Source organism: Paroedura picta, chromosome 4 (genome assembly GCF_049243985.1).
Source record: "Paroedura picta isolate Pp20150507F chromosome 4, Ppicta_v3.0, whole genome shotgun sequence".
Taxonomy (NCBI): domain Eukaryota; kingdom Metazoa; phylum Chordata; class Lepidosauria; order Squamata; family Gekkonidae; genus Paroedura; species Paroedura picta.
In genome coordinates, this window is record NC_135372.1 from 136,878,576 (window position 1) to 136,903,217 (window position 24,642).

Here is a 24,642-nt window from a genome sequence, read left to right on the forward strand (position 1 = left end):
AGGTATTAATAAAATGAAGCAGGCATTTCTTTTTCCATCCATGACTGAATTGCATATTTTATACTAGTAGAAGATGTAGGGGGGAAGATAAGGAGAGGTAGGAGGAGCATGGGAGAGAGAAAGGTGGACAGAGAGTTCCTAACCATTCAGAATGAGTTTGAAAGAACATTCATTGATATTATTATTCCGTTATTGTATGGCAAAGTTACGCACAGGAAGCACATGATATGAAATATGTAACCAAGTAGGTACAATGGTTATGCAGACTGATTGGGCAATCCCCCTAAGCACTAGTATCTAAGTTTTCAATCAATTCAGCTGTAGTTGGGGAAAGTACGAAGAGCTCCGTCACATCTTCCTGGAAAGTACAATGCTCACATTCCTGTGACAGATGGAAAATAGTTTGGCGGGCTGCACCACAATCACATTTTGGGCCTGGTATTTTGCTCCATTTAAACAACAGGTCTTCATAACTGTCAAAGCCTGTTTGTATTCTATTGGCCATCTTCCATACATTACATGGCAAGTTAAATCCCGAGGGACTCTAATTGGTGATTATCAGGTTACGGTTATCGGGTGGAATTGATTTCATCCATGTTTGCAACCGTTCATTACCTACATTGATATTTTGTGATTGCGGGATTTGTGAAGATTTTATTGCCGGGCATCAGGAGACTCATTCGTGAAAACACACACAACAAAACAAGCAGTTACCTTATAAGAAATATTTCTCTGCTGTGCCGTTTCCGATACCTTCTCAACCAGGTTCTGTAACCTTTGTTGCGTGGCGTGCGATACGTAGCTAACTACATCCGGATGGATTTCCGTTATTCCATGCTTTTTACCTGGGTTTCCAAGGAAAAATTGGGGGTGGGGAGGGAGAAGCGGTCAGTGACGAACCCAAGTCACTCTTGCAAATTCTGGGGTGGGTTGCCCTGCAAGTTAATCTACACCCGATGAAGGTGAGAACCAACTTTTGTCAAAAAGAACCTCACCCAGTGCAACCTGGATCCTCTCCCTGTGGAGGATGACATGTGATGGATCATTCACACAACTGTGTCATCTAAGCCAGTGGTCCCCAACCTTTTTATCACCGGGGACCGGTCAACGCTTGACCATTTTACTGAGGCCTGGGGGGGGGGGGTAGTCTTCTGCCGAGGGATGTCACCGCCACTGCCTGAGCCCCTGCTCCACTTGCTTTCCTGCCAGCGCCCCTGACTTCCCGCCGCCCGCTGGGGGGTGCTGCCAGCAGCAGCTGTGCAGTGCCACGCTGAGGGGGAGCCCCAGCCATGGCGGCCACTGGAGAGCACCATAGGTGAGCTGGCGGCAGAGTGGCAGGGCAGCCCCCGAGGCAGCAGCCAGGGAGGAGGATGAGTAGCCGTGGTCCGGTACCAACTGATCCACGGACTGGTCCCGGACTGGGGGTTGGGGACCGCTGATCTAACCAACAAGCAAGCGTGTCCAGACCAAGAGGCTTGTAGGCCAGGTCCGTCTTTGCTATCTGCCTCTCCAGTAAAACTCAGCATTCTAGATTTGCTGTGCCAGGAGTGGCCAAACTGCAGCTCTCCAGATGTCCATGGACTACAATTCCCATGAGCCCCTGCCACTGTAGCCCATGGACAGCTGGAGAGCCGCAGTTTGACCACCCCTGTCTATACAAAGGACTCTGGAGAGCTGATACCTTGGAAATCTTGTACTTTTCAGGTGATTTGCCATGTTGGTAAGCAGTAGAAGCGTAAGATTTGACCAACAAGACTTGCAGGGTTTAAGCTTTTGAGAGCCAAAGTTCCCTTGGTTGAAGATGAAGGGTGCTCTGACTTTGGAGAGCTTGTTAGTCTTTAAGATGCTATTGGACAAGAATCCTGACCTTCTCCTGCAGAGCAGCAGGGCTACCCCATCTGAAACTAAGTTCCTTCCCTAGGTGCACATTCCCATTTAATTAGCCTCAGGAGTGCATGGCCAAATTGTGGCTCTCCACATGTCCATGGACTACAGTTACCGCCCCTTTTAGCACATGCTGGCAGGGGCTCATGGGAACTGTAGTCCATGGACATCTGGAATGCTGCAGTTTGGGCATCCCCGCATGGACCGTCTCTACACTTAAAAGTTCAATTGATGAATGATATGAACTCATGACCAAAATGCTCTGCACTCTATGGGGATAGCTGTCAGAGAGCAAGTACCAGCTGCAGCTCTCCCACTGGGTATGTATTTGGTGGATAACTCGGATTTGCTGCCATGTAAGGTCCCAGCAGTCCAAAGCTAAAGCAGTTTAAAGAGAGAGTAAGACAATCTGCACCTAGTGCTTGCACTCGAAAGCTGACGCCTTAAATCAGGGGTAGTCAAACTGCGGCCCTCCAGATGTCCATGGACTACAATTCCCAGAAGCCCCTGCCAGCATTCGCTGGCAGAGGCTCCTGGGAATTGTAGTCCATGGACATCTGGAGGGCCGCAGTTTGACTACCCCTGCCTTAAATAAATCTTTGCTGGTCTTAAAGGTGCCACTGGACTCTTGATTTTAAAATCTGCACCTGGCAACTTGTGCGCGTCATCAGAAATTTACCTATTTCTAGTATCCTTCTTTGCAAAAGTGCTGGGAGAAGAAAGGTTTCGTCTTTACACGATCTAGTTAACGTGCCCACCAACTCGGAATTGGTAGCCAATATGCGCGCGCTCTCTTCCGATAAGTTGACGCCCGCCATCGACGCGACGTCGTTAATATCGTCGTCATCCCTTCGGAGACAGAAAACATTGCCATTCAAAATCAATCTTTTACTCTTATCACAAAACAAAACAAGCCAAGGATTCGTGAATTGGTTTTGCGAGTCCCACCCGCATCCCACAGTACAAGGGCAATTCCAGTTTAATGTTAACATCCAACTGAAGCACAAAACTGTGTTTGCTGCGTAGCAGAGTGGATTTTGAGCGACAAAAAGAAACCAAATGGCTTGGTTTTGTGTGCGTGTTTTACTATCTGTACTGCTGTCCTCAAGGCCTGGCTAACTGAAGAGCGTCAGCAACCTGTCTAGAGAAGCAGCAGAGTCCAACCGAGTCGTCAAAAGCTGCTGTGAATTATGACGGAGATCTCAATTCAAAAAGTGAGCCCAGAAGGTTTCAGTTATGGAATAGTCATGCTTTCTTATAGGGATTAAAAGGCAAGATGTGTTATTTGTATCGTAGGAAGCAACCAAACTGACTGACCCAAAAAATCTACAGGTGTCCCCCCCCTCCCCCTGACTGAGAGATCGAACCTACCGAGGGAGTGTCAAAGTTAGAAGAAGAAGAGTTGGTTCTTATATGCCGCTTTTCCCTACCCTAAGGAGGCTCAAAGCGGCTTACAGTCGCCTTTCCATTCCTCTCCCCACACCGAACACCCTGTGGGGTGGGTGAGGCTGAGAGAGCCCTGATATCACTGGTTGGTCAGAACAGTTTTCTCAGTGCCGTGGCGAGCCCAAGGTCACCCAGCTGGTTGCATGTGGGGGAGCGCAGAATCGAACCTGCCATGCCAGATTAGAAGTCCACACTCCTAACCACTACACCAAACTGGCTACACCAAACTCAACAACAAAGTTATTGTTGTTGAAATGTGTTCTAGTTGGTATGTTATCATAGAGTTGGAAGGGACATCATGGGTCATCTAGTCCAACCCCCTGCACTATGCAGATGTTCTCAAATGTTTAACGTAAACCGCCCAGAGCCGTAGGGAAGGGAAATCTAAATAAATAAAATAAACTGAAAAGGAACAAAATATTGGTAGTGGTGTTGTTGTTGTATTAATTAATTTATTATATTATTTATTATGATTTATTGAATTTATATATCGCCCTCCCAGAAGGTATATATCAGGCTCAGATTTATAAACAAAGGCTTAGTGACTCTGTAGCAGCGGATCTTTCAGTTAGGAAAATTTTACTGGCTACACACAATGACAGAAACCATAAGTGTTCCACTTTGTAACACTGGACGTGGAATGCCCAGAGCTGTAAGCACACAGCCTGGCGAAATAACCAGGGGTCCCAACAATCAGCTAACCTGCAGTCCTATCAAAAAGCCATTTATCTCCAGGTGAGCTGCAAATCCTCCATGGCTGGCTGTCTCTAGCCAGCATCCATCAGCATTATCTCTAGTGGTCCCTTCTTGCCCCTGTCATGTCTGTTAGCACAAAGACGCACCGGAGATTCCCTTACCTAAAGGAGCCTCCCCCTGGTTCTTTGAGTTTATTTTTTTGAGCGGCAGCTGCTTGGGTTGAAAGAGTAGAAAGAGCTTTGGTTCCAGGTAATACTGTTTGTTTTACCACAGGGACTGCAGGGGAGGAGGAAGGGAAATAAAAAAAACATACAACAAGATTGATACTCTTAACATGACAACACAATCAGCAAAAACTATGCAACATGAAAGAAGGGCAGCATGTCTATGCCGACCAGCTTTTGAGAGAGGAATTTTAAAAGGGGAAGGATTAGCGCACGGATGCACAAACTGCCTTCAATGCCCCATCTCCCTCAGCAGCCAAGCTCTTTGAGATGTTTGTGTACAAAATATTAGAGCACGCTCAATGTCTTTAGCAAGAGCCCATTATAAGAATTATTTCAGAAATTAGGGGCCAAGTCTGTTGCATTCAAGAATACAACAGGTGCTAGATTGGGTGGGTGGTGGAGGAAGAACTCTGCGGACAGCCTCCCGCTCCCCAAAGGACCTGGAAAGGCTGCAGGCAGCTGTTGGTGAACTCAACGGCAGGGGCAGCTCTCATGCGGCAGGGATCTGCAGCCTCCAAGCCTCAGAGGGAAGTAGAAGGAGGAGGGGTGGTCAGGGGTGGGGGACGGAAGGTGATTGGCTGGCCGCTGGAGAGACAGGCAAGCCGGTTGGAGGAGGAGGCACTCAGGGGCGGGACAGCTGCCCTGTGCGGGTGTTAAGCGCTGAGTGGCACTTAAGCCATGAGACATGCTCCTCCTCCAAGCTCTTACCAACAATATATTATGTGGAACAGATAAAGAGAATGGATCACATTTTGCATGAGCGCTATCTTTTTCATACTCCAGGTATGATCAAGGCGAGTAACGGCATCAGTCAGCCTGTAGCAGTCAAAAGCAGGCAGAATCTAAGTAGCAACTTGAAAAATTAACAGAAATTGTACTGCTGGACTCTTGCTCTTTTCTACTGCTACTGACAGACTTCGGCAGGGATCTATAGAAGTGAGCAGTGACTCACGGAAGCTCACACCCTGCCATAAATGTTGTTAGTCTTTCGGGTGCTACTGGGCTCCTGCTCTTTGCTACGGGTGTGTTTCACTCATTCTGACCTCTCTCCAAAACAAGTACATATTTTTCAGAGGCAACCCAAATCAAGGAGCCTGAGAGTAGACATAAACTGACAAAATCAAGCAGGTGAACTTTCAATAGCTCTTTTGCATTACTTAGTCCAGGTCTGGAAACAAACTTTGAGTCAAGTGTCAAATTTAAGTCAAGCATGGATTATATCCCACCCTACCCCCCTCTCTCTTTAAACAGGTCCATCTGCGATTCAAAAAGAAAATTGCCTTCTTCCCATTAGCAGAAGCAGAGATGACCTGTCAGCTGGAGACGTGTAGACAGGAAAAAAAGTAGTTTTCAAGCTGGCGATGGCCAAAACTTTATTCAAACAATATAAACTGTTATAAGCAGAACGAGTTCCTAGCTACAACAGTCTCGTTTTCGTTTTTACTTCACCCCCTAGGTCACTTATAAGATCCCCTAGCGCAGTGGTTCTCAACTTGGGGGTCTGGACCCCTTTAGGACCCATTTCGCGGCAGGGCAAGCAGCTTGGCCGGGGGGGGGGGCGCCACAAGTGTTGCCACTCCTCCTGCAGGTGCCTGCCAATTTATATACAATTGATAACTAATTTATATACAATCATGAACAATGGAGCTTCAGGCCATTAATTTCTGTGAAAGAACACTTGCGTAATTTTATGGTCGCAGGATTAGGAAGGTGGATAACCACTGGCCTAGACGATGGTTACCTTGTTGGACCTTTGATATTAAAGGTAAAGGTAAAGGTAAAGGTATCCCCTGTGCAAGCACCGGGTCATGTCTGACCCTTGGGGTGACGCCCTCCAGCGTTTTCATGGCAGACTCAATACGGGGTGGTTTGCCAGTGCCTTCCCCAGTCATTACCGTTTACCCCCCAGCAAGCTGGGTACCCATTTTACCGACCTCAGAAAGATGGAAGGCTGAGTCAACCTTGAGCCGGCTGCTGGGATCAAACTCCCAACCTCATGGGCAGAGCTTCAGACTGCATGTCTGCTGCCTTACCACTCTGCGCCACAAGAGGCTCTACCTTTGATATTAGCAGCCCCTAAATATAGGTCTTAAAATATAAGGTTGTTTGCTGAAGACTAACTTTGTTGGCATCCTTGTAAAAACCAATTTAAAGAAATACCACGTTATATTGATAAGTTCACTGATGAAGTAAAAACGAAAACGAGGCTGTTGTATCTAGGAACTCGTTCTGCCTATATAACAGTTTATATTGCTTGAATAATGTTTTTTTTTCCATCGCCAGCTCAAAAACTACCTTTTTCTTCCCATTAGCAACACGTTTTCTGCAAAGATGTGGTGTCTTTAGAGAAATCAGCCACAAGCATCCTGTTCGTGGATCCACCAGGGACCACCAAGAGCAGGGGTAGTCAAACTGCGGCCCTCCAGATGTCCATGGACTACAATTCCCAGGAGCCCCTGCCAGCGAATGCTGGCAGGGGCTCCTGGAAATTGTAGTCCATGGACATCTGGAGGGCCGCAGTTTGACTACCCCTGACCAAGAGGAACCCTTGCTAACGCCTGCTGATTCCCAAATGCAATTTTAGGACTGGGCACTAGGTGGGGCCTTGCTATCAACAGAACAAATCCCATCGCCCGAAAGAGAAGGCGTCGGACTTACCTGTCTGAAGCGGGTTCAGCTGAATTTGCTGCGGGGCGGTGAGCATAATACGGTTGTGCGGTGGTCGTAAGGCCACCATCGGGGTCTGTGTCAACGTCACCTGCGGAGGCCTAATCAACGTGCCCGGTTTTTGAGACTGCTGGATGACCTGAAAAATTGTGGGATAGGGGTGGGGAGAAGTTAAAGCTCCTGAACACAAAGGCTGCATGACGTCAAATAGAGGAGGGTTGCTCAGACCAATATATATATATTTTTGCCAACAGCTGACTTGCTAAAAACAGCCACTCATTTATATACCGCCCTGAGCCCCCGGGGAGGGCGGTATACAAATATAATAAATAAATAAAATAAATTTTGCTTCTGAAGTGTTTCAAGTGATGCTTGGCTCTTGTGGCTCTTCTTTGTATACCCAGGGAAATGCCAAGTGCCACTTTGAGGTCAAGAGACAGATTTCTTCCAGGCCACACTGGCCATGGATTCTGATTTCTTTTTTGGGGGCGGGGGCATCATCTGGGCATGGATTTGGGGTCACTGTGGGTGAGCAGGTAGTTGTGAGCCTCCTGCATTCTGCAGGGGATTGGAATAGATGACCCTCGAGTTCCCTTCCAATTCTATGATTCCATTTGATTCTTCTGTAAGATACAGAGGGGTCTCGAAACTTTAAATTCCTTAAGATAACAGTGAATTTGGGAGTCACATATTTGAGAGGGGCACTTATATTTGAAAGGGGCACTTTCCAGATGATGATAATAATAACCATAATAATTGCATGCTGTCAAGTTACAGAAAACGTATGACAACCCTGCACCCAAGCACTGGGTTTCTGACCCGTTTTATGTAGTCTTGAGAGAACTTCCTCCTCTCGTTTATGGAGTATGTACTCTACAGAAGTTCCCTTTTTCATAATACTCAAGCCCTACCTTTAGGAGCGTATGAAGCCCTATGCTCACCCACCACCGACTGGCTGAGAGTCTCTGGCCCCAAAGAAGCGTGTCGGACCTCAACCAGGGTCAGAGCTTTCTCCACCTGGTGGAATGAGCTCCCTGAAGACATCAGGGCCCTGCCTGAACTCCCACAATTCCGCAGGGCCTATAAAAGGGAGCTCCTCCACCAGGCATTCGGTTGAGGCTGACAGACTTAACACCATCGACTCACCCCCCCAGACATCCTTCCATGTTCTGAACCCAACTGACCTCCCTACGGGTGGAAAAAGTTACTAATACATTGTTATTAACTGTTATAATATCGTTACTCAATTTTGGTTCCCACTGTTATGGCTGTTGTTGCAATGTTTATTCCTATGCTTTATGTAAACCAGTGGTCCCCAACCTTTTTATCACTGGGGACCGGTCAATGCTTGACAATTTTACTGAGGCCCGGGGGGGGGGGGGGTAGTCTTTTGCCGAGGGACGTTGCCACTGCCTGAGCCCCTGCTCCACTTGCTTTCCGGCCGACGCCCCTGACTTCCTGCCGCCCGCTGGGGGCCGCTGCCAGCAGCAGCTGCACAGTGCCACGGCGAGGCAGAGCCCTAGCCATGGCAGCTGCTAGAGAGCAGCAAAGGTGAACCAGTGGCAGAGTGGCAGGGCAGCCCCCGAGGCGGCAGCTAGGGAGGAGGACGAGGAGGAGCTGCGGCCCGGTACCAACTGATCTGCGAACCGGTCCCGGTCCCCGGACCAGGGGTTGGGGACCACTGATGTAAGCCATCCTGAGCCTTATGGGAGAGCGGTCTGGAAATACAATAAATAAATAAAATAAATAAGCACGGGGGCCCTCTATAAGCATTTAATCCCAGGGAGGGGCCAGTTCTTGAGACTCGTTTTATACCCATTACTAGCAAAGCTCTAGGAAGGGGAACTCTGTTGCCTGGAAGAGCCCCCTGTGCTGGCAAGCGATCCGTTCCGGTTTACGCACCACCTGCGTGGGCTGCCCTTGTTTGCCGACCCCGACTTGCGTGGGCTGCGTCAGGCTGATGACCGGCGGCTGCAAGGTACTCGTGACGGTGGCAGTGGTCTTCCCCGCTGTGCGCTGAATGGGGCTGTTCAGCATCACAGCCGTCAGAGTGGTCGTGGGCTGCGTCGTGGGCTGCTGCTGCTGGCTTTGCTGGATGAAAGCCGCAGAGTCCGGAGTCAGCTGTCTCAAGGCAGGTAAGCTCCGCTGCGGAGAGAGAAGAGGGAAGGGAGGGAAGATGGGGTTTGTCAGTGCTCTAGCGCAAGGGTTCATGCGGGTTTAAAATGCTCTTCAGAAAGACCGTTAACGCCAGGGGTAGTCAAACTGCGGCCTTCCAGATGTCCATGGACTACAATTCCCATGAGCCCCTGCCAGCGAATGCTGGCAGGGGCTCATGGGAATTGTAGTCCATGGACATCTGGAGGGCCGCTGTTTGACCACCCCTGATTTACGCACTGGGAACTTCACTGCCCCTGCTCCCGTGCAGGAGCATAAATTGGGGCCGGATGAGGCGCACCGGGCCAAACGCTCCCCCTTGTAGGTGCAGGAAGAGGTGGGGCAACCTGCCATGACTGAAACTCCAGCCTGCAGCCCAGCATGAAACCTCCAGTGCGTAAACGGTCAAACAGGCACAAATCAAGCTTCCTTTGCCCGAGAAGAACTAGAAACGTACAAAAGGTGTTGGCAATCCGTGAGGCAAGCCTCCGTAAACACAATGCTCCGGCAACATGCTGGTCATGAAATTTCCAGACGTTTATGGGCTCAAATAGAGGTGCTGGTGATCAAGGTTCCACAGACCTTGGGGACCACCTGTCACTATGTAAAACCAAGCATCCACTTCCCCTTTCTGATCAGTTGCTACCTGCTGTGATGCCTTCCAGAGTGGTCAAGGTGAGTTCTGCCTGCTCTCAGGCTTCTCCTGTGGGGGCCCCTGTGATGGACTGTGAAGGGTTGACGCTTGGGCTCACTGAGTCATTGACCCTCGCAGTCCACTGCAGCCTCCCACTCTGTGGAATGGCTTGCCAAAAAGACAGGAGGCTCGATTATGGCTTTAGAAAGGCCTGCAAGGTTACTGTTTTTAAAAGGGCACTCAATTAACTGGGTGGCTGGAAGCGACAGTGGGTATTTCCCCCCCAGAAGGCTTGTTGGTAGGCTAATAAACTATTTACTGCTTTTGATTTTCTGTTTTGGTGGTGGAAACTGCTGTCAAGTCTCAGCCAACTTATGCTGACTCAAGGAGTGGCCAAACTGTGGCTCTCCAGATGTCCATGGACTACAGTTCCCATGAGCCCCGCTGGCAGGGGCTCATGGGAATTGTAGTCCATGAACATCAGGAGGGCCACAGTTTGGCCACCCCTGCCATAGGCAAGAGACGAGAATTCAAAGCAAGAGACGAGGTTCAATTTGTTGCACCACAGTTGAAGAGGGATGTTGACAAGCTGGAGTGTGTCCAGAGGAAGGCAACAAAGATGGTGAGGGGTTTGGAGATCAAGACGTATGAGGAAAGTTTGGGGAAGCTTGGTCTATTTAGCCTGGAGTAGAGGTGGCTGAAAAGACTGCCGTGTAGAGGATGGAGCAGAGTTGCTCTTACTTGCCCCAGAGGGATGGAGCAGAACCAATGGGATGAAATTAATTCAAAAGAAATTCCATCTAAACATCCGGAAGAAGTTCCTGACAGTTAGAGTGGTTCCTCAGTGGAACAGGCTTCCTCGGGAGGTGGTGGGTTCTCCATCTTTGGAAATTTTTAACCAGAGGCTGGATAGCCATCTGACAGAGAGGCAGATTCTGTGAAGGTTCAAGGGTGTGGCAGGTTACAGTGGATAAGCAAGAGGGTTGTGAGTGTCCTGCATAGTGAATGGGGTTGGACTAGATGACCCATGAGGTCCCTTCCAACTCTGTGATTCTAGGATTCTATGAGGTCGCTTGCCATTGCTTGCCTCTGCAAAGTGACCCTGGACATCCTAAGTGGTCTTCCATCCAAGGTCTAACTAGGGCTGACCCTGCTTAGCTTCTGAGATCTGGTGAGATTACATCCTTGTTTGTTTGTGGGGGGAATTGGAAGGGAAAGGATTATGGGAAGTGAACATATGTATACCTCAAATTGGTGCTTATGTCTTGCAAAAACAGGTTTAACACTGATTCTACCAGATTCGCAGCTAAGCTCCCTGATCGACAGAATCACAAGTGCCCTTAACATTCTTCTAAAATCTTCTTTTTTAAAAACAAACAACAAACCAAAATAGGTTTATATGACTGCTACCAATCTGTCTTCTTTAATAATCAAGTCAGGTGCCATTTTTAATAAGTACGGTTTGTAATACGCTCTTAATAAGAAGTGCATGGCATACCACTGTAAGAGATGCAATAAGAATGAAGACACACATCATTACCTTCAAGAAAGGCACAAGGTAGGGTTGAGGTGAAGAATTAAGTTCCTGGTACAGCCTACTGGTGAAATCTTCGGCTTCGATTTTGCCATCCTGGGATAAAATTTCAGATTTTTCAGACAGTGTAGTAGACCTCCAAAGGCCTCAAATATATTGAAGGAAACATTGGATAAAGACTACACATCATCTACAGCTTTAACAAAGCAATCCCAAAGTGATTTGGGGATGTCAACTTAATATTCGCTGGATCTTATTTGCTTTGTTCACACAGCAAAACTTGCTAAGAAATACAACACTGGCCAAAAACTAGATGCATGCTTGTTTACAGAATGCGTATCCCATATTATCGAAGCCAAAGCTTCTGGAGTAGATCCCATAATAGGAAACTATGAACTTAAAATAAATACAGCCTTGTTACACTGTAACCAGGAGCGTAAAGGAAACTGTAACAATAATCACAAATGTCACTAACTACCTGATTTGCTATGATAAAAGTTTATTGTCTGTGGGCAAAGGGCATTATAATCTGACACATAATTTCAAATATCAACAGGAAACCAGTCTAACCAAAAAGTATCAATCAAATACAAACATTGCCCTCAATGGATACAACTCTAGTCAGTATCTACTCAGCTGATGAAGGAAAGAGTGACCCTCTATAGGAGACAAATCAATCGGCATCTGAGAGAAGAAAAAGTCTGAGCTTGAAGAAAAAATTAAGCCCACGAGCTAGCCACTCACTCCCCTGTGGTCAGCCTAGGGGAAATGGCAGATCAACAGCCTGATCAAATAGGTACATTTTCATCTAGCATTCAAAGTGAGGTAAAGGTATCCCCTGTGCAAGCACCGGGTCATGTCTGACCCTTGGGGTGACGCCCTCTAGCGTTTTCATGGCAGACTCAGTACGGGGTGGTTTGCCAGTGCCTTCCCCAGTCATTACCGTTTACCGCCCAGCAAGCTGGGTACTCATTTTACCGACCTCGGAAGGATGGAAGGCTGAGTCAACCTTGAGCCGGCAGCTGGGATCGAACTCCCAGCCTCATGGGCAGAGCTTTCAGACTGCATGTCTGCTGCCTTACCCCTCTGCGCCACAAGAGGCACTTGTGAGGCTCATATTTCACAGCACTCAAAGTAAGGAAGGTCCAACCCCAGGTGATCATTATGTGCAAATGAGGGGCCACCCCAGAAAAGGCCATGCTCACAAGTGGCTACCTACCATCACTTTATGATGGGGGCACAAGGCAAGAGGGGCTCCCCCAAAGTTTTTAAATTGCTGGACAAGCCAATATATAAATTGTTTACAGGGTGCTTGATGGCCCAGTATTTCACATTTTCGAAAGGATTCAACAGAGTGTATCCATAAGCAATGGTCAAAGTTGTCTTCTGTGCTATATTTTGTGTTAGACTGCATCCGGAAAAGGGGACAGAGACACAGAGTCTAGCATTTTTTGTATTCAAAATGTACAACTTTTTTTTTTTACTATTTTAAAGCTACCTAAAACGCTTTCCTGGGAGTAACCCCGAGGAAGAAAATGAGACTTTCTTGTAAGTAGTCCTGCTCAGAATTGCTCTCTATGTCCCCAATTTCCTTGGAATGCCTTATTCTGGTTAAAACAAAATCTCTGCAATTTGCTTTCCCGTAATTTTCTTTATTTAGCAAGCAAAGGGCAATGCCTATAGCACGGGTAGTCAAACTGCGGCCCTCCAGATGTCCATGGACTACAATTCCCAGGAGCCCCTGCCAGCGAACGCTGGCAGGGGCTCCTGGGAATTGTAGTCCATGGACATCTGGAGGGCCGCAGTTTGACTACCCCTGCCCTATAGTATAGCCCTTCGATGATTTTCATCACTGCCTCACCTGCCCTTCTAAATATAGATTTCTGAATCACCATCTAAAGCCTCTGTTTTCCTAAATTTCGCTTCCCTTTTTTTCAGCCAATAAAGTGCACAAAAATATCCACCAGGCTCGGTGCTTATCAAATTCCTACATTCATGAAATTGCATTTGAAGCCATATTTCACAACAGCCTCTCCCCCCCCGTGTGCCTTACCAGCAGGTTCTGGACTAGTTCTTTCACATTAGCTGCAGTTTCTGTAGACTGCTTTCCAGAAGAGGCCAGTTTTATTAGTGTAGAGAGAAAATTCTTGCATTTTTTCACATTTTCCATGGTTTCCTGTTGGAGGGGACAACAGGGAAGCAGAGAGGGAGGGAAGGGAGGAGAGTTTTTAGAAGTTGAATATTCTGGAACTCAAACAGGTGTCTAGCAAATAACTTCTTGTTGTTCAAATAAACACTGATCGAGGCTATGTATGTCTTTGATGACTATACAGAAGAAACGCAACAAAACAAAATCAGAGTCCAGTGGCTCCTTTACGACCAACAAAGATTTTGCAGGGTGTGAGCTTTCGAGTGCAAGCACTCTTCCTCAGACTAAGTGCTCACGCCTTAAATAAATCTTTGTTGGTCTTAAAGGTATCACTGGACTCCGATTTTGTTTTGTTGTGCTGCTTCAGACCAACATGGCTACCCGCTTGAATCTATATCGAAGAAACACACACCACGGTACCAGGCCAAGAGAACCTCTCTTTAAGTGTCTCGAAAAACTATACAAGGTTTTTCTTGCTGTCGAGTTGCAAGGGGACTGATGGTGACCCTAGACAGCTTTCAAGGCTAGAGGTGGTTTACCCCTGCCTGCCTCCCATCCAAATACCAGCCAAGGCTGACCCCCTGCTTAGCTTCTGAGATCTGAGGAGATCAGGCTATCCGAGCCAAAGGTAGGCTTCATGCTATGGGTCAACACTTGGTGAACCCCAGAAGCCAAATGGGTGATTGAATGGGCTTTTTCCAGTGCAAAGGGGCCTGTTTCTTAGCCCAGAATCTGGGTTCCCTTGGTTCAGAACTCTGAATTATTTCATTTATCTTTAACACTGACTACAGCCAGCCTGGTACATCCATAAGCAGCACTGTCATTCCCACAACTACTGATCCACCCACTTGGGAAGCTTCAAACTTGTTAAGGTGCCCATATGATGGAACCCAGTGCTGAGGCAGAGATCAGTGCATCCCACGTGGAGCATTTACTGGCTGGTGACTGATTCTCCAGATCCCTGGAAGCCATGAGATCAACCCTCCGACGTGCATCGGGATCCTTACTGTGGCCGCGGTCGAGGCTGCCGTGGCTGCTTGCACCGTCCTCTGGGCAGTCCCCGTCTGCACAGCGCCGGCAGTTCCCAACGCCGACGTTTGAGCCGTACTACCCAGAACGATCTGAGGCTGCAAGAAGTACAAATGTTAGACGGTCAAAGAGCTGGAAAACGGGAGGGAGAATTCAGCGCTGTCAGACTGTCGAAGCCAGTCCCCTTGCGAGATGCGGTAAGCTCCGCTGCCGGTCCAAATGCAATGCAAAGAGATGACCGCCAGGTGGCACAAAGCTCTGTGGATTCCAAGCGGGATACCTCTGCGAGTTGACTCAAGGAAGCATGCATTTTGCTGAAAAGGTAGACGGGTTGAAGGAAAACTATGCATGAACAGGTGTTTCAATGGACCAAAAGTGGAGCTGTAGTCTATCGATCACCTTTTTAATTTAAAAAATATATGTATTTACATCCTGTTCTTCTCCTCTGTAGGGACTCAAAGCAACTTACATTGTTCTCCAATCCTCCGTTTCATTGTCACAACAACCCTGTGAGGTAGATTCAGCTAGCAGAGTGTGTGTCTGGCCCAAGGTCACCCCAGCAAGCTTTCATGGCAGCATGGGGATTTGAACCTGGGTCTCCCAAATCCTAGTCTGACACTTTAACTGCTGTATAATGCTGGCTCTTCCTTCCTTCCTTCCTTCCTTCCTTCCTTCCTTCCTTCCTTCCTTCCTTCCTTCCTTCCTTCCTTCCTTCCTTCCTTCCTTCCTTCCTTCCTTCCTTCCTCCCTCCCTCCCTCCTTCCATAATTTAATTTATGCCCCGCCCCTCCCAACAAAGTCGGCCAGAGGCGGCTTACAAAAAGATAAAATACAACAATTTCCATTAAAAACCCTCAATTAATCCCCAATAAAATAATACTACAATCTAAAAACTCCAACAGATGGAAACAACATCCCTCCCCTATCCCAGTCGGTAGCTCACCTACCCCAACTGCATCCATACTCCAGCACAACCAGGTGGAAATTACACAGCGCCTTCTACTAGGAGGGACCACCAGTTTGTAAATCCCGGAACAGCTCTTCCTCCCCAGCCTCAACCAAAAGCCTGGCGGAAGAGCTCCGTCTTACAGGCCCTGCAGAACGTTGATAGTTCTGTCCAGGCCTGCAGCTCATTCCACCAGGCCGAGGCCAGAGCCGAAAAGAGCTCAGAGAAGCTTATATGTACCCCCCTCCCAATCTTCACAACCATCTTGTAAGGCAGGTCATGCTCTGAGTTCCTGACTAGCAATTCAAGGCTTTACGTGGTTTGAGCTCAGCATACCTACGGGACCGCCACTGTCCTCTGGAGAACATGACAATTTGAAATTGCTAATCTGCTGGTGATCCCTGGCGCCAGAGAAATCCAGTTGGCCTCAAATGGAGCCAGGGCTTTTTCGGTCCTGGCTCCTGCCTGGTGGAATGAGCTACCGACCGAGATCCGGGCCTGATGGAACTAACCAAGTTCCACATGGCCACTTCCGCCTAGGCCCATGGTTGAGGCTAGGATGGAGGGAAAACTACAGGCCTCTTTCCGCTTCCCCCCATCTCATGTCCCTCCCTGGCTACGCTGACTACTCCCTGCACCTCAATTACGCACTGAATGGGCTGATTCCCCCCTCCTCAGATGCCCCTCCCATGGCTGAACAATTTGATCTTTCCAGGGATATGTCAGTGTTGTTGTTCATGTTATGTTGTGTTATGACTGTTACCTGATAGATTGTTATAATGTTCTATGTAATTTAGTACAACGTTCTATGTAAACCGGCCAGATCCGTAGGGAAGGGCAATATTAAAATCCAAATAAACAAAATAATAAATAAAAATAAATACAACAGCCAGTGGAGTTATGGGAGAAAAGCGAGATTTTGGGTTTTAATTGCATTTTTAAAGATGTTATTAGCTGTAGTTACATGTTGTAAGCCGCCCTGACCTGCTTGAAGGGAGGGGTGGTCTAAAAATGAAGAAGAAGAATCATAGAATCATAGAATAATAGAGTTGGAAGGGACCTCCTGAATCATCTAGTCCAACCCCCTGCACTATACAGGACACTCACATCCCTATCACTCATCCCCTGTCACCTGCCACCCCCTTGAACCTTCACAGAATCAGCCTCTCTGTCAGATGGCCATCCAGCTTCTGTTTAAAAATCTCCAAAGATGGAGAACCCACCACCTCCCGAGGAAGCCTGTTCCACTGAGAAACCGCTCTAAGTCCAAGATCACACGTGGCCAACTGTCCACAGTTCAGCCACTATATCACTCCTAGACCCTTCAGATGGTCACTTAAATCTGCTTAACTTCAAGTTAAGCACCCCAAGTTCTTTAAAGGGATGCTGCACACGCATCAGGCCCAGGATATTAATCCTGCAAAGCATAAAAATACCCTTGCTTCACTGCCACATCTGTCGCTCAGCAAGCCAGCCCTGACTGAGGCAGGAGTCTGAATGATAATGGTTAGGCGTACAAACAAAACTGAACACCGCGTCATGTTTTCGAGTTGCTGAAAGCCCTTATTTGGGGCAAACTCAATTCAAACAACTTATTCAAAGATATCCCCATCACAAGACGGTCCCTTTGCAGGCTCTCACTGTCTGAAGGCTAGCAAAGATTTAAGGTCGGAACCGTCTGCAACATCAGTTCAGAGAGGCAAAACGCCTTTTCATAACTCTTTAATACCACAGCTCCTGGTACAAAGTTCTTTCAAAAGAGCGCGTGAATAAAGACCCTTTGAATGTAGCTACATTTCGTCCCGAAGAGGAGCTTGTTGACGTTCAAAGCCCTTTATTCTAATACATTTCTACAGGCACCTATTTGACGGGCCCTCGTTGCTCTTCCTTCGTGCGAGTAATCCAGAAAGAACCTGCTTGTTGAAGGGGGGGCTGGGGTGGGGAACGGGACGTGGAAGGGCAGATTGCCAGTAAACTGGTTAATTAGGCTGCGTAATTAGTTACGATGCTCACGCCAATTTGAACAGGCGACGAAATGGGCTGAAAAGGGAAGAGCCTAGGTAGGCTCTTTGTACAGACTTGGCAAGGACAGCACTGCAACACACATTGCGATGACTAAAGTATCGATGTGTTTAGTGCACAAGGGGATGGGGAAGAAAGTCTGTGCCCAAGGCTGGTGGCCCCTGATACAGCAGGGGCCGCCAAGGCCAAGAGAGTCGATCCAGCAGAGCATGCAAGGGGGCCTGGAGGCAATGGTTCAGCAGAGTTTCTGCAGGGGGGGGGGATCCAAGGAAACAAGGAATAGGGCTAGCTGGTTTGGAGAAGGCAATTCGGGAGGGGGAGGGAGTTCTCCAGTTCCTTGCCCAGGTGGTAGCACAGGTGGTGAGGGTGAAGCCAGGAGGTAGGGATTAGTAGAATACCTCTAAGGAGCCTTTGATAGCAGGCCAAGGAGGAAAGAAGAGGTGCTGGCATTAACTAAAGGAGCAACCTTCGGGGGAAGGTCAGACTTGGGTTCTGCAACCACTTCGCCCCTGTTCAGAGGCTTCGGTTGCCCCAAAGAGGTGGGGCATGATGGTGAAAGAAACAGAAGTGGTACTGGCAAAGAATGATCCCTCTGTCTACATCAGTGCTTTTCAGGCTTCCTACTTTCTCTCTTCCTGAGAGACAGCCTGGTGTGGCTGGAAAGAGCGGTAGAGTAGAATCTGATCTGGAGAGCTGGATTTGATTCCCCACTCCTCCTCCACGTGCAGCCAGCTGGGTGACCTAGGGCTAGTCCCAGTTCTCTTTGGGCTGTCCTCGCAGAGCACTTCTGTCAGGGGTCTCTCAGCCTCACCTACCTCCCAGGGTGTTGTGGGGAGAGGAAGAGAAAGGCTTTTGTAAGCCGCTTTGAGACTCCTTTAGGTAATGAAAAGTGGAGTATAAAAAGAAAACAGCTCTTCTTCTTTTTGGGACATGGATTTATCTCCTGCAGCCATCCCAGTGCATTCTGGTACATGGCTTATGGTGCATTCTGTGTCTGCATAAGATGCCAGACAAGAGTCACCCCATGCCTGTGTGTGTAACCTATGAATACACCTCAAGGAAGCTCTCTTGCTAGGGGAGATCAGCTATAGCAGTTTGTGAGTGTCCTGCATAGTGAAGGGGGTTGGACTAGATGACCCATGAGGTCCCTTCTATGATTCTATGATTCTACAAGGTGTCTTCTTGGGAAGCTCATCCGCCAGGGCCGATCTTCTTAGGAAGGAGTCACTTACAGACATCCTAGAGAGGAATGGGAAGGCGACTGTAAGCCGCTTTGAGCCTCCTTCGCGTAGGGAAAAGCGGCATATAAGAACTAACTCTTCTTCTTCTTCTAGGAAACCTGTTGCAGAACTGCAGCTCCAATGCATATGCACAAGCTCTTTTAACAAAATCACAGTGCACCCAATGAAATTAGAATGCAGTCACTTTTTGTAACACCTCAGAGAAGCTTCCATGAGTCAGAGCTCACTTCCTTAGATGCAACAAGCAGCCATTATTAAAGGCTGCAAACAACAGGAAGAGGAGGAGGAGGAGGAGAAGGAGGGTGTCAGGAATTTAAAACCACACCCAAATCTAAAAGAGTGACCAATCCCACTTGGAGCGGGCATAGACTATACCCATCTGTTGGCAGGTGGGCAAAGTAGATTTCACTCACTTCCACTCTGGACTGGACTCTCATTACAGAGGAAGGCTGGTTAAAAACATTCATTTATTTAAAACATTTGCATGCTGCCTTTCCACTCAAATACGGTCCACGAAAGTGGAAACACCTCCCTCCACCAGCAACCCACTCACTTCTGTCATTTGTTGCCTTTTCCTACAAACACATTGGCCTAATGGATGCACGCTTCATGGAGGACAGGTCTGTCTACTAGACATGGTGACCCAAAGGAACTTTCACATTCAGAGTCTGAGCCCCAATGTCAAGAGGCAACATCAGGAGGAGCCCTTGGCCTCTGTGCCCTGTTGCTGGACCTTCAGATTAACTGGGTGGCCGCTGAGTAAGACAAGACGTTGGACTAGATGGACCACTGGTCTGATCCAGGAGGACTCTTCTTATATTCATATGAAAGCCTCAGCTTCTATGCCCTGTTTCTGGCCCTCCAGAGGACCTGGTTGGCCACTTTGTGAGACAAGATGCTGGACTAGATGGACCACTGGTCTGATCCAGCAGGGCTTTTCTGATGTTCTAATCAAGGCCGCAATCTCTATACCCTGCTGTTAGCCCTCCAGAGGAACTGGTTGGCCAGTGTGTGAGAGAGGATGCTGGACTAGATGGACCACTGGTTCAATCCAGCAGGGCTCTTCTGATGTTCTTATGAAGGCCTTGGCCTCTCTGCCCTGTTATTGGCCCTCCAGAGGAACTGGCTGGCCACTGGGTGAGACAGGATGCTGGACTAGATGGACCTCTGGTCTGATCCAGCAGGGCTCTTCTTATGTTCATATGAAAGCCTCGGCCTCTATGCCCTGTTGTTGGCTCCCCATAGGAACTGGTTGGAGGGCAACACACTTGACAGCTTTGCAATTTCTCATTGGAGCAGCCCTCACTCTAACACCGCCCCAGTGTCCATTAACTGCCCCTGCTTCAGCATCAAAAGGTGAGTGTGACGCCCACTCTGACAAAACTCACCTGAACAACGGGCGACCGCTGTAACGTCGTCGTGGGCTGCACTGTCGTCTGTGCCTGTGAGACTTGCTTGATTATAGTGGTGGGGGTCACCTGCCGTGCAATGATAGGTGTTCCGGGAGCCTGCAAGAGAGTCCCAAGTACAGTCACAGAGAAGAAGCTGCACAGAAACAAACAGTCCACCTTCACCATCCATCCGTCATAATTGATTTGGGAGGAGGGGAGAGATCTTTTTACAGAACTTTGCTTAAATCCAATTTGTCATATTTGTTTCTCAACTTGTAAAGCAAGTCCTTTTTTTTTACGTGCTCCAAAATTCTAGTGGAATAAAGCTGTTTCAAAACAAGTGATATGCTGAGTTACACTGCAGCTAGTGAAGGCGTCCATATTTAAAATGGGTGTGTATAAAATGAATATATATTTTAAATGGGTGTGTATAAACCCCATGAAGGAGTCCAGGATTGAACCTCATAGAGTTATCAGGGAGGAGGGGAAGGGTAGGAGGAGTTGGTTATTATATCCCGCTTTTCTCTTCCTGAAGGAGTCTCAAAGCGGCTTACAATCGCCTTCTCTTTCCTCTCCCTACAACAGACACCCTGTGAGGGAGGGGAGGCTGAGAGAGCCCTGATATTACTGAAGAAGAAGAAGAGTTGGTTCTTATAGGCCACTTTTCTCTACCCAAAGGAGTCTCAAAGCGGCTTATATTCCTTTCCTCTCCCCACAACAGACACCCTGTGGGGTGGGTGACGCTGAGAGAGCCCTGATATCACTGCTTGGTCAGAACAGCTTTATCAGTGCTGTGGCGAGCCCAAGGTCACCCAGCTGGTTGCCTGTGGGGGAGTGCAGAATCGAACCTGGCTCGCCAGATTAGAAGTCCGCGTTCCTAACTGCTACACCAAGCTGGCTCAAAATGAATCTAAATTTGGGGACTGGCTGTTAGAGCCAAATAAAATGACTGAGTTCTGCATCACATAATTGGATGAGTCCAAATCTGCAGATCAGTGGCAGTTGTTATAATATGAAAATCTTATAAAACTGATCTGTCAAATCTCTGATACAAGCTGCCTTTCTAATGGAAAAGATGTCCTCCCCGGATCCCAGATTTCGAGATCATCGACGTTCGAGCATCATTACTCAACTAAATGCATACAGTTATAGCGCCCCTTCCTCGCCTCCAAAATGATAGATTAAATACTGCCTAACAGTAAATCAGCAAACTCCAATCAATGCATCAATAAATCACCGTATTAATATATTATGAAACAGATAACATGATAAAATTATTAAAGCAGAGACTTTCAAGCTTGACAGTTTAAATTCATAATCATCCACATCTCAGCTTCTGGGCCCCAAGTCACCTGACCCACAATATGGTCAAACAGCCCAACGTAACCAATAGCTTTAAATGTTACAGCCAATATGTGTGTGAATGTATGTGTGGAAAATGCTGTCAAAGTCACAGCCAACTTATTTATTTTATTTATTAAATGTATATACCGTCGTTCCCTTTGGGCTCACGGCGGTTTACAGAATAAATAATTACAATAAAATCCCACAGTTCCCTCAATAAAACTATTAAAACCAATTAATATCAATATCAAGGCGGCAGGTGAAAAAACCCTATCTATACCCCTCATTAAGCTAATCTAATGGGAGCGATCAGTCAGATGGACCAAGGAGGCCCAAGGTCAAATGTCAGGACCTCCCACCCTGGCCTGAATCATACGCCTGGCGGAAGAGCTCCGTCTTGCAGGCCCTGAGGAAAGCCGACAACTCCGGCAGGGCCCTTAGCTCTTCCGGGAGCTCATTCCACCAGGTTGGGGCCAGGGCCGAAAAGGCGACTCTGTAGTTTTTTTATGGCGACCCTGTAGTTTTTTCAAGGCAAGAGATATTCAGAAGCGATTTCTCATTGCCTTCCTCTGCACAGTGACCCTGAAATTCCCTGGTGGCCTCCCATCCAATTACCAACCAGAGCCAACGCTGTTTAGCTTCCCAGATCGGGCAAGATTGGGCTAGCCTGGGCTATCCACATCAGGGCCAAAAGGGACTATGCAAATTCCATAAATGAAATACGTTAACCAAGAAATCACAGTTTTTCCCTTTGCATAGAATCCACATTTCGAAGGAGGGAGAGAAGAACACACAACCGTAAAACTCAGCCACAGTTCTGCGGAAGCTCTGAAAGTCTTCATGGCTGCAACGGTGCTTCAGCGCGCTCCATGCGGCTCCCAGGGCAGAATCCCGTCGTTCAGGACCATGGATACATGCATAACTGTCAACCAATAGCTGCTTTCTCTAAAATGGACATCCCCCTTTTCCTACTGCTGGGTTTCATTTCAAAACTACTATTCGGCTACTGTTTTTTTTTTTACTTGCTGAGGGAAGAGTAGTCTGTTTCATTCCCCACGGATGAGAAAATATCTTGGGGAGGGACAATTCTCAATGAAAAGTGGTCAGAGGGGGGAAAGGACTGGTTTTGCATCCTTCTTCCCCCCCCCCCTTTCAGAAGTTCTGCCGTTCTAATGGCCTAGTTCAGGGGTAGGCAAACTGTGGCCCTCTAGATGTCCATGGACTACGATTCCCATGAGCCCCTGCCAGCTGGCAGGGGCTCATGGGAATCGTAGTCCATGGACATCTGGAGGGCCACAGTTTGCCTACGCCTGAACTAGTTCACAGTGGACAAAGTAGATTTGTGCCTGCTTCAGATCTGTCTTTGAAATTATTCTTAAGAGTGGAACAGGTGGGTATTTGACAACTACCTGAACACTCAAATGTGGGTCTTGTAACAGCCACCTGCTTTCATTTCAAAAGAAAGGAAATAAAGAAAAGCGTGGAAAGGGAGTAGATAGAGAAAGAAAAGCTGAATTTTCAGTCCCCCGGGTTCCGTGTTGAAATATGAAAATTATTTGCCACAAGAATCAGGGTCAGAATTCCAGTGGCGAGAAGCTGAGATGGGCTCGTAACAAAGTTACCAGTTAAATCCCGACAAACAATGACATGTACGCCCCTCCAACAAAGCATACACACATACATACTTTGCACACCTTTTACAAGCCCTCAGAGAATGAAAAATAGAATGCAGCATTCAAAACTTGTGCAAATAAAACTACGTATGCAAACTAAGCGAATCTTTGCAAACAGTGTTGGAATCATTAATGCGAACGGCTGCTCTGAAAATCTACGGCCGTAGGATTTCGGAGCACCATCGGCATAGCGGTTGCAGCAGCAATGCAGTCAGCAGACGCGCATGCATTAAGAACAGCATGAACAGTTGCTGCTTTCCCCTCAAGCCATGTAGCACTTGCATTGGAGCCTCGGGACACCTGCCGGAAGGCGAGGGCAGGGGTAAGGGAACCGCGGGACAAAGTCACCGTGGATTGGTCTCAAGTTTGGCAAGCACACACAAGATGGGGAAGGGGCTCTTAAAAGGCTCCACCCCCCTGCCGGCAACCAGCTCGTACACTTTTGGTTTAAGAAAATGGAAGGTTTTATTTTACTTACATTTCTCAGTGAACTGACCTGCACAGTCGAGATCTGGACCGAAGAAGCGCTGGTAGGCGTGGCGGGGCGAGGAGTCATGGTCGCTTGAGGCTGGGACTGCGCATGCGCCTGCATTTGCGCCAACGTGTGTTGAGGGATCATGAGTAACTGGCCGTTCTCGCTACGTACAAGGACCATGCCTGAGAGGAGAAAGAAGAGAAAGCGCTTGTCAGGATTGCCCTGGGAAATGCTGCTCTAGGTTGGAAGTAATCAGGTGCAGCCACTCACTGACAGGGAAAAAAATCTAAACAGAGCAGAGAGATTCTGATATGACTCTCTAGGACAGGGGGAGTCAAACTGCGGCCCTCCAGATGTCCATGGACTACAATCCGTGGACATCTGGAGGGCCGCAGTTTGACTACCCCTGCTCTAGGACAACCTGTCTCTACTTTTTTTACCACTGAGAAACCCCTGAAATATTCTTCAGGCTTTGTGAAACCCCAGAAGTGGTGCGATCATGTAGAATATTGCTGGGAAGCAGAACTGTGGACCTGCCCACCTGGGGCCCCTCCCTTTCCCAGGCCCATCATTGGCCATTGGGGGGAGCCGGTAGACATGACTATATATGGTTGTATCGCTCGATAAATGCCAACCTGGGGCCCCTCCCCTTCCCACCCCCTCCAGGCCCATCATTGGTCATTATGGATGACATGACCATATATGGCTGTATCACTCCATAAATGCCAACCTGGGGCCCCTCCTCTTCCCACCCCCTCCGGGTCCATCATTGGCCATTGTGGTCAACATGACCCTATATGGCTTTATCACCTGCTAAATGTCCACCTGAGGCCCCTCCCTTTCCCACCCTCTACAGGTCCATCATTGGCCATTTGGGGGCCAATATGACCGTATATGGTTGTAAAAAGGTAAAGGTATCTGCATTTTCGTGGCAGAATCAATACGGGGTGGTTTGCCAGTGCCTTCCCCATATATGGTTGTATCACCTGATAAATGTTTATCAAATTCAAAAAATATATTCAGGAAACCCTTCCAGGGCCATCCAGAAACCCTGGTTGAGAAAGCCTACCCTAGGAAAATTATGAACTCAGTAATATTTATTCTGTACGAGAGAGGTTGCAGTTTCTTGAC

At 47.9% G+C, this 24,642-nt stretch overlaps 1 protein-coding gene across 3 annotated transcripts in view; it reads right to left on the reverse strand.

Annotated features, from left to right (window-relative positions):
* TAF4 (TATA-box binding protein associated factor 4) overlaps positions 1-24,642 on the reverse strand; it is a 107,256-nt gene that overhangs the window by 16,916 nt on the left and 65,698 nt on the right. For 2 of the 3 annotated variants that reach the window (XM_077335770.1, XM_077335768.1), the window contains exons 3-12: positions 23,515-23,693; positions 20,017-20,136; positions 14,399-14,518; positions 13,296-13,418; positions 11,249-11,338; positions 8,823-9,065; positions 6,912-7,059; positions 4,188-4,302; positions 2,564-2,733; positions 715-845 (exon numbers count right to left, since the gene is read on the reverse strand). In XM_077335770.1, coding sequence (XP_077191885.1) covers positions 715-845; positions 2,564-2,733; positions 4,188-4,302; positions 6,912-7,059; positions 8,823-9,065; positions 11,249-11,338; positions 13,296-13,418; positions 14,399-14,518; positions 20,017-20,136; positions 23,515-23,693 — 1,439 coding nt within the window. The remainder of the gene's footprint in view (positions 1-714; positions 846-2,563; positions 2,734-4,187; positions 4,303-6,911; positions 7,060-8,822; positions 9,066-11,248; positions 11,339-13,295; positions 13,419-14,398; positions 14,519-20,016; positions 20,137-23,514; positions 23,694-24,642) is intronic. The other variant, XM_077335769.1, reaches the window with a different exon arrangement.